This window comes from Echiichthys vipera (assembly GCF_963691815.1).
Source record: "Echiichthys vipera genome assembly, chromosome: 8".
Classification (NCBI taxonomy): domain Eukaryota; kingdom Metazoa; phylum Chordata; class Actinopteri; order Perciformes; family Trachinidae; genus Echiichthys; species Echiichthys vipera.
This window is the reverse complement of record NC_139833.1, coordinates 12,046,679-12,060,819: the sequence shown is the minus strand read 5'-3', so window position 1 is coordinate 12,060,819 and position 14,141 is coordinate 12,046,679. Positions and strand designations below refer to the sequence as shown.

The window sequence follows — 14,141 nt, the reverse complement described above, 5'->3', positions numbered from 1 at the left end:
TCTAAGTAAAGTGTCTGTTGAGGGTTAATTACCTCGTGTGTGCGCGCGCGCATGACCTCACTTGAATGCGCCGGATGTGATGTTCGTCTACAACGTGTTGAAGGAAAATTCACGTGTGGGTATTTTCTCTTACAGCGTACACTCAGAAGTTTGGTCCAAAAAGGCACAGATTCGTCGGTGAGTGTGTTGATAATCGTTGCTGTGCTCGGTGGGTAAAGTCTCATGTGGGGTTTGATCAACTAACGTTAATGTCCTGCGGTTAAACCGGTCGTTACACTTTATACATTCATTACTCTGTTACTGGAAAAGCGATTGAACCAGCGGTGGAAGAAGTACCCGGAGCTTTTACTTCAGTAAAAGTAGTGATACTACACTTTAGAAATACTCTGTAACAACTAAAGGTTCATGCATTTGCATTCAAAAACGTTGCTTATGTAGTACAAACGTTTCAGCATCAAAATGGGCCAAAAGTACTCATTATGCAGGATGGCCCATTTCAGAATATTATAATATTTAACTATAATTATTGAGAGATTAATGTAACTATCACTTTAATGTTGCAGCTGATAAAGGTAGGGCTGATCTGATTTACTTTATATACTATTGTGTAGCTTATTCTATGATAATATACTTCATTTGTTTTTATTAATAATCTGAATCTGTTAAGTAACTGGTAATTAAAGTTACCACATAACTGTAGTGGAGTAACAGTATAAAGTAGCATCAAACGAAATTACCAAGTACCTCAAAATAGTACATTACTTGAGTAATACTTAGTCACTCTTCATCGCTAGTTTGGACACCTTGCAGTTCAACATTTAGGGTAGCTTTGTCTGCGGGAAAGTCATTTTGAATCTGTATGAAATACCTTAAAACTGTTAGAAAGTACAGAGCGAGTAAATGGTTGCTCTCTGATGACAGTTTTGGGAAGTAGCAATTGTCACCAGCCAAATGCTGGTAAAATATTCTGCTGAATGTGCTTCACTCAATAGCCGAAAACAAACTAACAAACAAACAAAACCCAATGGTAACCCATTTAGTGACTGGCAGATTTTGCTATCCACCAGTCACAGTGGCAGGTGGACAAAGTTGATCTCCAACTCTGATCTATGGTGATCTTAGTAATGTTAGGGGCTGTTATCTATCATATTTGGCCTACCTCTAATCTCATTTAAATAAAAGATACCCATGGTATTGTTTCTGTGACTGGCTATCTGTCTCTGACATGATGTTGGTCTGCAGAGCTGTTCCCACCAGAACTCAGTCATCAGCTTTGACTGAACTTACGTTAAAGTGCTCAAGTTTTATCAGTTTCCCTGTTTAAACGGTTTTTGATTGCTTAGAGAATTGTATTTTTCTCTATTTACTGCACACAATGTTGTAATCTTCTACCGAAGAACAACATCTTTGTGTTTATTATTGGTCCGATCTTATATCCTAGTGGGACAGTCGATACAAGTTTATTAAAGGTCAACCACTTAAAAAACGTTTTCTCCAGGTGTCAATAAAACATAGGCCACATCCAGTAAAGTAAAAAAGTCACAAGCATTTCTTAATGTGTGTTTGTGCCTTTTTATAGTTTATTTGAATAACATTATTTAGTTATTTTGCAGAGAAACATAATTCTGCTTCTCTCTTCAGAGTGTCTGTGTAGCTCGGAGTCATGGGTCGGAAGTTGGATCCCACCAACAAGGTGAAGCGAGGGCCGGGGAGAAAATCCAGGAAGCAAAAAGGAGCAGAAACCGAGTTGTCCAAGTTTATAATCGATGGTGATTATCAGTAATTTTATGAAAACACACATTAAATCTGGAAGTCTTTACCATAAAGTTTAACAACAAACACATTATCTTGCTGACTGAATTGTTATGAGTTGTTTGTCAATGTGTTTATTTTGTGTTTACAGAGGAAACTACAGCAAAACGCCTCTCAAGTAGAGGCAGGAAAAGGTAAGAGGTTGGCTGATTACACAACATTAAATTACATTGCTCTGTTTACAAGTTGATCATTAATAATGTCATTTTACAGAGCTGCAAAAAGAGTCCAAAATTTGAAAAAGCCTAAAGATGCAGCTCAGGAACAGCCCAAGAAAGGTAACTACATCAGTGTCAGTGGATGTGGTTGTGATGTTTTCTGTAAACACATGTTGCGTAGAACGCAGAACCTGCAAAGAAAGAAACAATTAAATGTGTGAATTCAGATGACGTGCCTTTGAACTGTTGTTGCTGAAGTAGTTATTTTGCATCACAATCACATTAAAAACATGGTTTCTCTTTCCCTAAAGGCTTCTCTGATGAGAACAGTAAATGGTTGAAACCAGCCAAAAAGACGCGCAAAATTGGGGAACCTGAAAGTGAGGATGACAGTGACGAACACTGGGAGGACGAGGAAGACGAAGAGAACGAGGAGGAGCAGACAAAGAAGGGAGGAAAAGACCAAGGAAAGAAGGGTGCCAAATTAGGAATAGAAGAAGAGGGGGAGGATGATGGCGACGACGATGATGATGAACTGGTCGATGATTACGGTGCTCTCGATGACGGCAGTGGTGAGGAAGCGGCGGAAGAAGAAAGTGATGCAGAGGAAGTATGTGAAATGGTCCTATTTTTTTATTTTTTTGCCAACCGCCACTTTGTTGTGTTTTATGTCTTTCAAGTTGAAAATCGGACAGAAATTATGATTCAAATGTTAAAATGTAACTACAAATTTGCTGTTACAGTCCCTGATTTTCATATAGAGAAGCCAAATCTCCTCCCACTTCACCATTGATATGTGAAAACAACATCAGGGAGTGTATTTTTTAAAGTTTACGGTGAAAAATGTATATTTAGTAGGAGTTAATGACGACTTGCCTGGTTTCTTGTTCCACATTTAGCTTCTTCCCATTGAGCGTGCAGCCAAGAAAGCAAAAAAGCTGAAGGAAACTATGGGTCTAGAAAGTGATGAAGATGATGATGATGATGAGGACGACGACGACAAAGATGATGAAGAGGAAAATAAATCAGACGCTGACATGGATGAGGAAGACACAGTACAAGCCAACATGGATGAAATGGATGCATTTAGGCTTCCTGGGGCAGAGGAAAGTGCAAAGGAAGGTGAGTGGCGTACCGTTTAAAAGAAAATAGAAAGATTATTTGATTTTAAAGCAGCTAATGTAGTTGTTTTCTAATGTGCTTTGTTAGGCATCCTGCCTCTGGACCTGAAGACAATCTATCAAAGGATAAAGGACAACGTTGATGTCCTTTGTAATTTCTCAACAAAAAGGGAGGAGGGGAAAGAGAGAGTGGAGTACATCTCTCTTCTGAAAAAGGATCTCTGTACTTATTACAGCTACAACAACTTCCTCATTGAGAAATTAATGGACCTCTTCCCTCTTTCAGAGGTGGGTGTTTTTATTTATTTATTTATTTATTAATTTTCCTGTACTACCAAAGAAAGCTTATTTTGATGTTCTTCTCATAACGATTAGAACGGATCGACAATTACAATAGTTTGAACCTGGTGGAGATTGTGTGTTGAGTTCAATTGTTTTTGGACCGCGCAGGTTATTATGTTTTTATGAATCTGTTCTTTTCTTCCCTTTCCTGCTTACAGCTGGTCGATTTCCTTGAGGCCAATGAAATCCAGAGACCTGTCACTATTCGGACCAACACACTGAAAACAAGGAGGAGGGATCTTGCACAGGTAACGGCTCGGGTGGGACAGATGGTTTAAATGCAGTTTTACATTTTCAAAGGTCTTAATTGTGTGCTTCGTTAGTTTTTCTTGTAAGTCAACTCAATAAAAAGTACAAATGAAGTAGTAATATATTGATTCCAATACAGGATTTAATGGCACTATGTCAGGGAAATAACAGTAAAATATGAGTGAAATAAATGCAGAACGACAACTAGACTCATATTTGCCTTTTCAGGAAAAAAGTATCAAAAATAAATAGTAGAATATCTAGATTAGTGAATTAGCAATTCTTTGTGGTTTGGCTTTAGTTTTGAGTATGTAATTAACCCTGAGACCACCCTGAACACACACTAGTGGTGTCAAATGCTGCCTTTAGGTGCTCATATGTTGACCTCTGTGTTTTTCCTTGTTTAGGCCTTAATCAACAGAGGTGTGAACCTTGATCCACTGGGTAAATGGTCTAAAGTGGGTTTGGTCATCTATGACTCCTCAGTACCTGTGGGTAAGTTCCAGTACATTCGGACATAAGCTGTTATGGATTTTTTTACTGAAGAACATCTGAGGCCGACTGTAACAACATAAACTCAAACCGTAATTCTTTCCATGTTTTAAAACAGGTGCAACACCAGAGTATCTGTCCGGTCAGTACATGCTGCAGGGAGCCTCCAGTTTTCTGCCCGTCATGGCGCTCTCTCCACAGGAGGGAGAGTTAGTGTTGGACATGAGCTCAGCTCCAGGAGGCAAGACCACCTATATTGGTAAGATGTGCTGCAGTTATGCTTTGTTTAAAACAAATTCCCCCCGGGATTATTAAAGTATTTCTGATTCTGATTTTATGTTTCAAACTGTATAATGTGGACTAGGGCTGCAACTAATGATGAATTTTATTATCGTAAATTTGCTTAGCATCAAGAGCACAGCATGACATATTTAAATGCCTGGTTCCATCCAACCAACAGTCCAAACCCCAAAGAGATTCAGTTTACTGTCAAACATGACAGAAAAACATAAAATATTTACATTTGAGAAACAAGATGAGCGTTTGCATTGTTCTACAAACCAGCTGAAATAAGCAAAAATGCCAAATGTTTCTCTCATGCAAGTTAAATCTATTTAACAACATGTATGAATGTTTCACCCTCAGCTCAGCTCATGAGGAACACAGGGACGATCGTAGCTAATGATGCCAACGCTGACAGATTGAAGAGTGTGGTGGGCAACGTCCACCGTCTGGGCGTCACCAACACAGTTATCTGCAACTACGATGGAAGGCAGTTCCCTAAGGTAATGGTCATACATCTGTAGAAAATAAAGCAGCATCTCTGTGGTTTTCATTTACTCCAGAGTGTACTGAATTGTTGAAAACCTTGCCCACAGGTGATGGGTGGGTTTGACAGAGTGCTGCTTGATGCGCCATGCTCGGGTACGGGAGTCATCGCTAAAGATCCAGCTGTGAAGACCAGTAAGGTAAAACATCATTCACTGTTTATGTAGACACCCGTACAGAGGCATACTTTTACTTTTAAAAACTAGTGTTTAATATTTTTTCCCTTACACCCTCTTCTGTAGGACGAGGCCGACATCCAGCGCTCTGCTCACTTGCAGAAGGAGCTGATTCTATCTGCCATCGACTCTGTCAACGCCGAGTCCCCGTCAGGAGGATATCTGATCTACTGCACATGTTCAATAATGGTATGTGTACTATATGTGCAGCTAATTCACTCTTAGGTTTGCATGTTATTTGTGGGTATTTCTTTTTTACTGATCCAAATATGTGCCACCAGGTGGAGGAGAATGAATGGGTTGTGGACTATGCTTTAAAGAAAAGGAACGTCAAATTAGTTCCCACTGGGCTGGACTTTGGCAAGGAAGGCTTCACCAGGTAAATAAGATAACCAGTGTGCGTTTTACCTGGTTGATGTGTGTGGTTGAGTTATTGAAAGGCAAGTACTCTGATCTTCAACCCTAAATTTACTTTCCCGTTCTTTCAGGTTTAAAGAACGTAGATTTCATCCTACTCTGAAACTGTCTCGTCGATTTTACCCTCATTCCCACAATATGGACGGGTTTTTTGTGGCCAAGCTGAAGAAATTCTCCAATGTAATTCCAACTGCAGCAGCGGGAAAAGGTAACACTTTCTCTTACAAGCACATGCCAACTTTCATCACGATGGTTGCCCTGTTTAACACACTCTCATCTGTATTGTTCATGTAGAAGAAGAAAAGGCAGATGCTACTGAGGCGACAGCTGTTACAGACTCTCCTGAAGAGACACCATCCAAAAGTGACAAGACAAAGAAGGTTGTCCCTGGCAAGGCAGGCGGCTTAAAGAGAAAAGCCCAAGCCAACGGAACAGCAGTCAAGAAAACCGCAAATGTCAAACCAAAAAGCAAAAAGGACTTAAATGCTGGAGCAAAAAAGGCAAAGATTGCCAAGTTGGATGGAGAGACTGTGAAAGGGGCAAAGGCCAAGAAGGCTGCGGTGAAGACAGCTGAAGAAACTAAAGCATCGAAGGCTGACAAAAAGGAGGGGAGCAGATTTGAGAAAAAGCAGGGCAAAAAGAGAAAAACACCCAAGAAGGCGAGTGACAGAATGGGAAAGAATAAATTCAAAAAGTTGAAGCACATGTTGGAAAAAGACGTCCCTGAGTGACGGTGTGTACAGCGGGATAAACTATACTATATGTAGTAGCGAGCGAGATCCCTTGAGCTAACGTAAGTGCGTTCTCTGTTGTCATTTCAGAGCAGCGATACTGTATACGTCAGTCAGATGATGCATGACTGCGTACAAATGAATTAGACTGCTTAGCAACGCTCTCGCTTAAGTTGGGTCCTTTTTTATTAAATTTGTGTTCCAGATTAGTCATTATGTTTGTCTGTTGATTTAATTGCATAATGGGACTTCATAAATCTGTGAAACATAATAAATCTCTTAAGATATCTTTCTCATCACTTGTTTGATTGATTAGTGGGATGTTTTATTTGTCTTTTTCATTACACCAAGATCAGGTGGTTATTTGATGGGTAGAGAGAGAAATGTTCAAGCCAGCTATGGAAAACACGTTTAGCATCTAACAGCTTTCACTTAACCATTTTACATATTAAATATTAGACAAATACAAATGTAGTTTGACTATGAAATTTAGTTTTGTTCAGCCATAATTCCAGTTTCAGATATCTTAAATTGAAATCTGACTTAACAGGTTCATACAGGTGCTTGAAATCCTTGAAAATGCTGGAATTTTAATGTGTTTTTAAGGTTTGAAGTGCTTGAATTTTGGATAAAGTGCTTGGAATTGCATCTGCATTTCTTTTACAACAAACAGCTATAGAAAATAAATATAGTTTAATTTCTTAGCCTTCTATTAAGAACATTTTTGGTGTTTATAGCGTAATATGTTATTTGAATGGAAAAATAAAGGAGAAATAATTCCCAATATCCATATGTGTTTGTAGAAATATGTTATTTTACCACAACTGTAAGGTGCTGGTAAAGCTTGAAAATGGACCTTGAAAGTGCTTGAAAAGTGCTGTAATTTGACTTTGGAAAAGGTGCACGACCCCTTTATTAAGTTTATTTGTATAGCACCTTTCAACAGAAAGGTAATTCAAAGTGCTTGACATAAAACATTAAAAGCCTTTGAAAGAAATGCATTAAATGACATTAAGATACAAAATTACATTCAGATAAGATAATACAAACAAAAAATAAAAACAAGCACTTTCAGTTATTGGGGTTCTTTTCATTGTTAATTAGATATGCCTTGGATTTAAGTTTTGACTGGTCATTAATACACTGCAGATATGATTAATCCCGTTAATCTTTGGTATGTTAATGGGTTTACCAAATGCCAGCTTATATTAATGACATTAATGAGTTTTTTACTAAAATATGCACCAGTTTAGATGGAATGCATAGTGACCGCGGTTGTCAAGGGGCGTGGAAACAACCAATCAGATTGCTCCATTTCGAACCGGAAGCTGTGTTGTTTACGTTTTCTAAGATGGCGGCGGGGATGTATTTGGAGCATTATTTGGACAGTAAGCTGTTTTTTTACGGGTTAAACATGTTGGAAAAACATTCCCACCACTCAGTGTGTTTTATACTTAATCGTTCGTTGTGTAGTGTAACTCCTGGTCAACCCGCATGAGGAACAGACTGATTTAACCGTTCCCTAACGGTCAGCGGGTTTAGGCTCAGACTATTTGCTGGGATAACGCATCGCACTGTAGCGAATAAAGGATGCAGTTTGAGCTTGCACAGTACACACTGCAGCTTATTCCGTGTTGTCCTGTATTAAATTAAATAAACAAGCAAAGTAAATGGTGTTTGTGCTCTTTGCTGCTCACTGCAATATGTGTGAATGGCAGTTCAAGAGCTATCGTTATTGGCAGCCGCCGGGGCGCATCATCCAATGCATACTAAGATCCTGCATGCATTCACGTTACTGTTTTATATTGATCTCACTGAAAGCGGCATTAAATCGTTGTCTGTCTCCCCACCTCAACACCAGGCATAGAAAACTTGCCCTTCGAGTTGCAGAGAAACTTCAATTTGATGAGGGATCTAGATCAACGCACAGAGGGTGAGAACAACGAACTGTGTTATTATTATTAGTGTGGATGCTAACACTGAATTGGTGTGAAAAGTAGAAGAACAGAAATCTGCTGTACTGTTAAAAATGCACACCACGCCACTTTTATGTCTCAAAACAACATCATCATCCATGCAGTGGTTCCCAACCAGGGGGTTGGAGTCTCCAAAAGGGTACCTAGGGAATTCTGAGGGGTCACGAGATTATTAAATAAAAAGGTTAGGGGAAGAAGAAACAAAATGATATGTACCTTTTTTTAAAAAATATTTTTCTTGCTAACATTTGCCTTGCTTTTGTGTGTTTTATTCCGACCTCTTTGGGTCAATAAAAACCCTTCAAATAAAACAATCCAAAACTTAAAGACCATTTTTGATTGGACCACTCACAGCTAGTGTACACATGTCTGATATCAGACACAATTGTCAACTTGTTATACTCAGTGTTTAGTGAACTCAGTTAAGTAATGCTGTAAACTGTGATGAGAAGTCATAAGTATTACATCAGTTGAAAGGGTCTGACGCCAAAAGGTTTGGGAACCACTGATCTATCGTAGAATACTAGTACATACATAGTAAACAGTTTGTAAACATTTCTAAAAGAACAGTAATGTGGTAATAGTTGTCTTTTTTCAATTTGGTATAATAAGTTGTGAGTGATGTTAAAATTCACAGAAAAGTTCAGCTTGTATTCTACAGTACTTATTTCCTGTATTGCATAACATGAGCTGTTTATAGGCGAGTAAAATTGAGCATCCACGCATTTTAGACAAGGAGGCGAATACCCAATATTAACGTATGGTGTAATTGCAATTGTATATTATATTTGTGAAGTATTAAATGTGCTCAATAACAATTTATCACATTGGTTACCTTGACTTAACAGTTACAACGTTGTTTTAGAAGTTTTACTCCTTGTCTCTGTTTTAGATCTAAAAGGACAGATAGACTCTCTGGCTAAAGAGTACACAGCCAACGCCCGGACTCTCTCCTCTGAACAAAAGCTGTCCATACTGAGGCAGATTCAGCAGTCTTACAGTAAATGCAAAGAGTTTGGAGATGATAAGGTGCAACTGGCCATGCAGACCTATGAGATGGTCAGTATCTTAGAAATAAATATCATGTTTTACTACTGTAGGTAAAGATGGACTTGGATGATTGATTGACATACAGTGCCACAATCAGTCCGCTGAACTTGTATTTTCTTCAGGTCGACAAACATATCAGACGTCTTGACACAGACCTGGCCCGGTTTGAGGCCGACCTAAAGGAAAAACAGATTGAGAGCACAGACTATGATTCCACCTCCAGTAAGGGGAAGAAAGGTGTGTCAGTCCAATCTGATATAAATGAAAGTAATGCCCATTCTTTTTGCCTAATATCTTTCAAAATTTCCACGAGGACTTTCAGGGCAGCAAAAAACAAACTAATGTGATCGTGTTATTTCAGCTGAAACCAGACAGAAGGAAAAGAAGACGGCTAAAACAAGGTCTAAAGTGAAGAGTTCAGATGAAGATGGCAGCCCCAAGAGTGCACAGAAGAAAGTCAAACTCCTTCAGCCGTAAGTTGTGTATCTAACTTCCAGCTTGTGATGGCGATTTGTTTACTTCTCATTTTTAAAGTAAATAATTGTTAGCTAGTTTAATGATCAGGCTCCTATTCTCACTTTTTAATATCTTTTCCCATCATCAGAGGAGAATTCAACAGCCCTGCCACCAACTTTGGGAATGTGCACCCATCTGATGTGCTGGACATGCCAGTGGACCCCAACGAGCCCACCTACTGTCTGTGTCATCAGGTCTCTTACGGCGAGATGATCGGCTGTGACAACACTGATGTGAGTTTTGTTTTATAGCCCCTTTTCTGTCTAGTCCGGGCCGTGTCGCATTAATGCCTTTGGGATTGTCATTTTTGCCTTTTACATATTTCTGTATTTAACACGATGTTGGAGTGGGACCTAATATTGTGAGGAATTTGGTTTAAGAAATTAAAAGTAGGAGGGATACATTTTATAAAATGGACGCAATGCTTTTATTTCTGTGAAAAAATCAGGCTGAAGGAGGATGAACAATTCTGTATTAAAGACACAAATAAGAGAGAGTTTGTTTATGATTTTCTACGTACCTGCGTTTCCTGCTGCTGGTTAGTTGCATTGACTTAAAGCATATAATCATATTTTATTAGATAGAATATTGTAAACATTTCCAAAAGCAAGATCCATTATCAAAATAACATGTTAAAGGATGAACAAAAAGGTTGTTTTTTGTTTAATATGTGGTAAAATGCCTTTTGCATAATCTTTTTCAAAAATAAGAATAATACATCTAAAAACACAGAAAATATATCTGATTACTTTCACAAGGCATTTAATGTAAATGGCCTGTCCAAACAGTTTATGATTTATTGTTTGTATTTATTTAAATATTATTACATACCATTCAAGTATCACAAAGGTCAACAACAATGTTTTTTATGGTACAGGCCCGAAACTGAAAAGAAGAAATAAGATTAATGCTAAAAAAAGTTCTAATGTTATATATCCATCATCAGTTAATGTACAAAGAGTATATTTCATAAATGTTCAAAGACCACACATTCAAAGGCTGAGGCGTCCTGCAGTCTCGTGCCTCTTCCTCTGTGGATAAGGTCACAGATGACAGCGCGAGTGATTAATTAGCAGATACCACACTACACAAATTAAATGTGATCCTTTGAAAGATTGCTTTTGTTTTTGATCATGATTTGAATCGTTTTGTCTTGACTAAGGGCGTGATCACATTATCCTTTTGGCCGCGGCCAAAACCGGTTTTTCAGCTAAAGTCTAGTACCTTTAAGTAGTGTGAGCGCACCCGCTCCGCGCTCAACTGGGGCCAGCTGGGCTGCCACGGCCCGCTTGAAATAGGTGGGCTTTAGCGGAGCCGTTTGCACATGTACGAGCACGAGCGTGCGCACGTGTACGCGCACGAGCACGAGCCCTACGGCAGTAGCGTTATGTCCGCCTGTTCGGACATGTAAATAGAAGGAGGGACCATGCGCGGACATTTAACAACAACAACAATGGTGGTGAAAGGTTCACGTTGTGTTTACTGCAGATTTGGTCGGATGAAAATATTCAAAAACAGTCGACAAGACGCACAAAAACTCCGAGGTCTATGGAAAGGTTTGTAAACAAAGCCACACACACACGATCAATGCGTGTGACGTGTTACGGCTTGAAGGCGTATGGACAGCAAGAAGTATTGGCCGAGGCCCTGGTAGTGTGAGTACAAACGGGGCTGGGGCGCGGGGGGGAGAGGGAGGGGGGACAAGTACCCTAAAGTCCGGGTCTCGGTCCGGGAGGATAGTGTGAGCGCGCCCTTAGTGCTACAGGAATACTTAAGAGCACATTGTCATTTTTTGTCTTTACTCCAGTGCTCCATTGAGTGGTTCCATTTTGCATGTGTGGGCCTGACGACCAAACCAAGAGGAAAATGGTAAGAAACTCAGGCTGAACTGTACCATCCTATTTTTAATGTGTGCAATAAAAGCGGGAATTGTTACTCATTCAAATCAAATACATGTTTCTGTCTTGTCTATGCAGGTATTGTCCACGATGCTCTCAAGACAGAAAGAGAAAATAGATTCACCTGGAACAAAATGTGGACACAGATCGGATGAAAATGAGAAGAATATTTCTTCATTAGTTACTAGATTTTTTTTGTTTCTCATCTTCCTTAACATTTGGTGCTTTTTCTTTTGGTTGTAATTTGCCTTGGTTTGATGCAGTGTGTGTGTGAAGGAGCCAAGTGGTTACAAAAGTATTTAAATATTGATTTTTCTTTTTTTTTTAACGGTTAGCATTACTTTTTTTTAGTTAACTTTGGTGCTCTTATGTGATTTTACATTTTCGTTTTATGAGTGAATAATAAACACTACAACTGCCCGTAATGGTTAACAGTTCCAAGTTGTCACGATACTTATATATATATATATATATATTCACATGTACGACAACAACATTTAAGTATTTTTTCTGGAAACAGTTAGGCCATGGATGCGTTTTTGCTTTGCTGTATAGGCAGTTTCTTGTGCTTAGCCTTGGAACACTAGTTTTATGTTTTAAGTATAACAAAAGGGCAAAAGAACATGGAGACACATGCTGCATCCTGACAGTATTAGTCATCTGTGGGTAGTGAGATAAACCATTTCATTTTAACATTTGATTGAGTGCTGTATAGAAAGTAAGACATTTCGTGAAAAGTATTGTCATTTATGTAGCTGAAACATTGGTACAGTGGAGAGGGGGTGATTGTGTTGTCAATCATTTGAATACAGCTACTACCTCAAAATACTTGCCTTTGTGGTCCTTTGTGTGTTTTTCATCACAGTCTGCCCTCGCAGCTCTAGCTTCGTGCTGTATTTTGTTTTTTTCAAACATTGTTTTGTCCATTTAACTTAGTTATTGGTTTCATTAAGTTATTGTTAATTAAGTTAGCGTTCACATCGTTACTGTCTAATATTTTCATGCCACCTTCGCCTCTCGTGGCTGCGTGAATCTCCTTTTTTAAATGATCCAGAGAGACACCAGGGATACCACCTGCTTTACTGAAAAGGACTCTCTGAAGCCAAATATTGAATATATTTTTAGTTTTTTGGGCTTAAAATAATTTTCTTGTTGCTCCTTAAGATTTTTAGAAATATGGATATGAGGGTATTAATACTATTTTTTTGGTACAGTAACTGGTATATGACATTAAAGTTGTATCAGTGTTATACAGACAGGATTTCACTCACTTGGAGCAGAAGAGACTGCATTAAGGAATAAAATATATAATAAAATGAATTCAAAAATCAAAATAAATATAAAGATACGGCACTTCTTACTCTGGGGCAAGTGAAAATGAGTTCAAGTAAAATAGTGTGCTTTCACTTTTCTTGTTTAGCATCAGTGACAAGGTTTTTATAGGAACAAACTTCTGTGAATTAAAGTTAGGAAGGGACTTCTACAAAATAAAAAAGAAATGTATACAATAATATATGTATGTATTAAATTGTTTCTTGCTCATCACCACAAAAAGTGCACATTTCATCCACATCAGCAAACATTGAAATAAATTTGTTACAAGGGAAAATACAACACAAAATTTAAAAGTGAATCTCTCTGATTTTGTTTGAAATACAGAATTGAAAGGGGCATAACCAGGCTTTGCGCCAATTTACACCAGCCAACTGTGAATTCCAAAGAAACTTTCCTCTTGGTGAGATTTAATTATGTGTCTGTAATACTTTCCTTATGTGCTTGTTTGTACACTTTCTATGCATTATATCACTCCCATTAACTTTAAGAGAAGGTGTCTGAACCTTAACATTTTGAAAACTTGGGTGACATTTTATTAACTCAATCATACCCATGGGAATAGCCTTTACAATAGAAACACTCTGTTTTTGACTGAAAAGGTTTTTCGTAGTTGTAAAGATTTCCATTATCATCAAACAAGGATGTCAGAAATATTATGTATCTCTCAATCCACATTTCTTTATTTAAACTTGTGTTGTTAATAGTAATCTGAGTGTTGTTCCAAAGCTGTTCCTTTTTTTTTTTTTAACTTTATTTGCATATTATCACAGATATACAGGCATAGAACAATTGGCATCATACTTGACAAATGGAAGAATGTATATGAAGGCAGTCAATTATCCTTTCAATAAACAGTACAACTTTAAATTACATACACAATGAAAAGGCATAAAAGAAAAAATAAATAATACATAAGGCAAAAAGTACATACAAAGAAATTTAATTCAAAATCGGGCTATGTTATTTCATTCTTTTAAAAAAACATGTAACTTATCAGTGGTATAAGTACATTTCATATTATTAATAATTTGAATAGACTC

The 14,141-nt window shown here is 38.1% G+C and overlaps 2 protein-coding genes across 3 annotated transcripts; both read left to right on the top strand.

Annotated features, from left to right (window-relative positions):
• The first annotated feature begins 77 nt into the window (after positions 1 to 77).
• Positions 78 to 6,614, top strand: nop2 (NOP2 nucleolar protein homolog (yeast)). Its single transcript, XM_083917671.1, has 16 exons — positions 78 to 177; positions 1,642 to 1,769; positions 1,904 to 1,946; positions 2,026 to 2,090; positions 2,282 to 2,580; positions 2,870 to 3,092; positions 3,180 to 3,379; positions 3,592 to 3,681; positions 4,090 to 4,177; positions 4,293 to 4,433; positions 4,820 to 4,959; positions 5,053 to 5,142; positions 5,245 to 5,367; positions 5,460 to 5,557; positions 5,667 to 5,803; positions 5,890 to 6,614. The coding sequence occupies exons 2-16, from the start codon at positions 1,664 to 1,666 to the stop codon at positions 6,324 to 6,326; spliced, it is 2,280 nt and encodes a 759-aa protein (XP_083773797.1). The 5' UTR covers positions 78 to 177; positions 1,642 to 1,663; the 3' UTR covers positions 6,327 to 6,614.
• A 1,056-nt stretch (positions 6,615 to 7,670) lies between these two features.
• ing4 (inhibitor of growth family, member 4) lies at positions 7,671 to 12,545 on the top strand. 2 transcript variants are annotated; one of them, XM_083917885.1, is made up of 8 exons: positions 7,671 to 7,714; positions 8,188 to 8,259; positions 9,195 to 9,361; positions 9,475 to 9,589; positions 9,714 to 9,825; positions 9,957 to 10,101; positions 11,676 to 11,737; positions 11,845 to 12,545. In XM_083917885.1, exons 1-8 carry the CDS (start codon positions 7,678 to 7,680, stop codon positions 11,882 to 11,884), a joined length of 750 nt encoding a protein of 249 aa, XP_083774011.1. In that variant the 5' UTR covers positions 7,671 to 7,677; the 3' UTR covers positions 11,885 to 12,545. The 2 variants fall into 2 exon arrangements, with proteins under 2 accessions (XP_083774011.1, XP_083774010.1); XM_083917884.1 differs by having other exon boundaries at positions 9,475 to 9,619.
• Positions 12,546 to 14,141: the final 1,596 nt, after the last annotated feature.

What these genes read in the sequence shown, in the direction of transcription:
- ing4 (XM_083917884.1), top strand. Translation starts at nt 7,678, where the DNA reads ATGGCGGCGGGGATGTATTTGGAGCATTATTTGGACA. An exon ending in TTTGGAGCATTATTTGGACA is followed by an intron (nt 7,715 to 8,187) that starts GTAAGCTGTTTT and finishes CCTCAACACCAG; the next exon opens with GCATAGAAAACTTGCCCTTC. An exon ending in ACCAAACCAAGAGGAAAATG is followed by an intron (nt 11,738 to 11,844) that starts GTAAGAAACTCA and finishes TTGTCTATGCAG; the next exon opens with GTATTGTCCACGATGCTCTC.
- nop2 (XM_083917671.1), top strand. Translation starts at nt 1,664, where the DNA reads ATGGGTCGGAAGTTGGATCCCACCAACAAGGTGAAGCGAGGGCCGGGG. An exon ending in AGAGGAAAGTGCAAAGGAAG is followed by an intron (nt 3,093 to 3,179) that starts GTGAGTGGCGTA and finishes GTGCTTTGTTAG; the next exon opens with GCATCCTGCCTCTGGACCTG. An exon ending in ATGGAAGGCAGTTCCCTAAG is followed by an intron (nt 4,960 to 5,052) that starts GTAATGGTCATA and finishes CCTTGCCCACAG; the next exon opens with GTGATGGGTGGGTTTGACAG.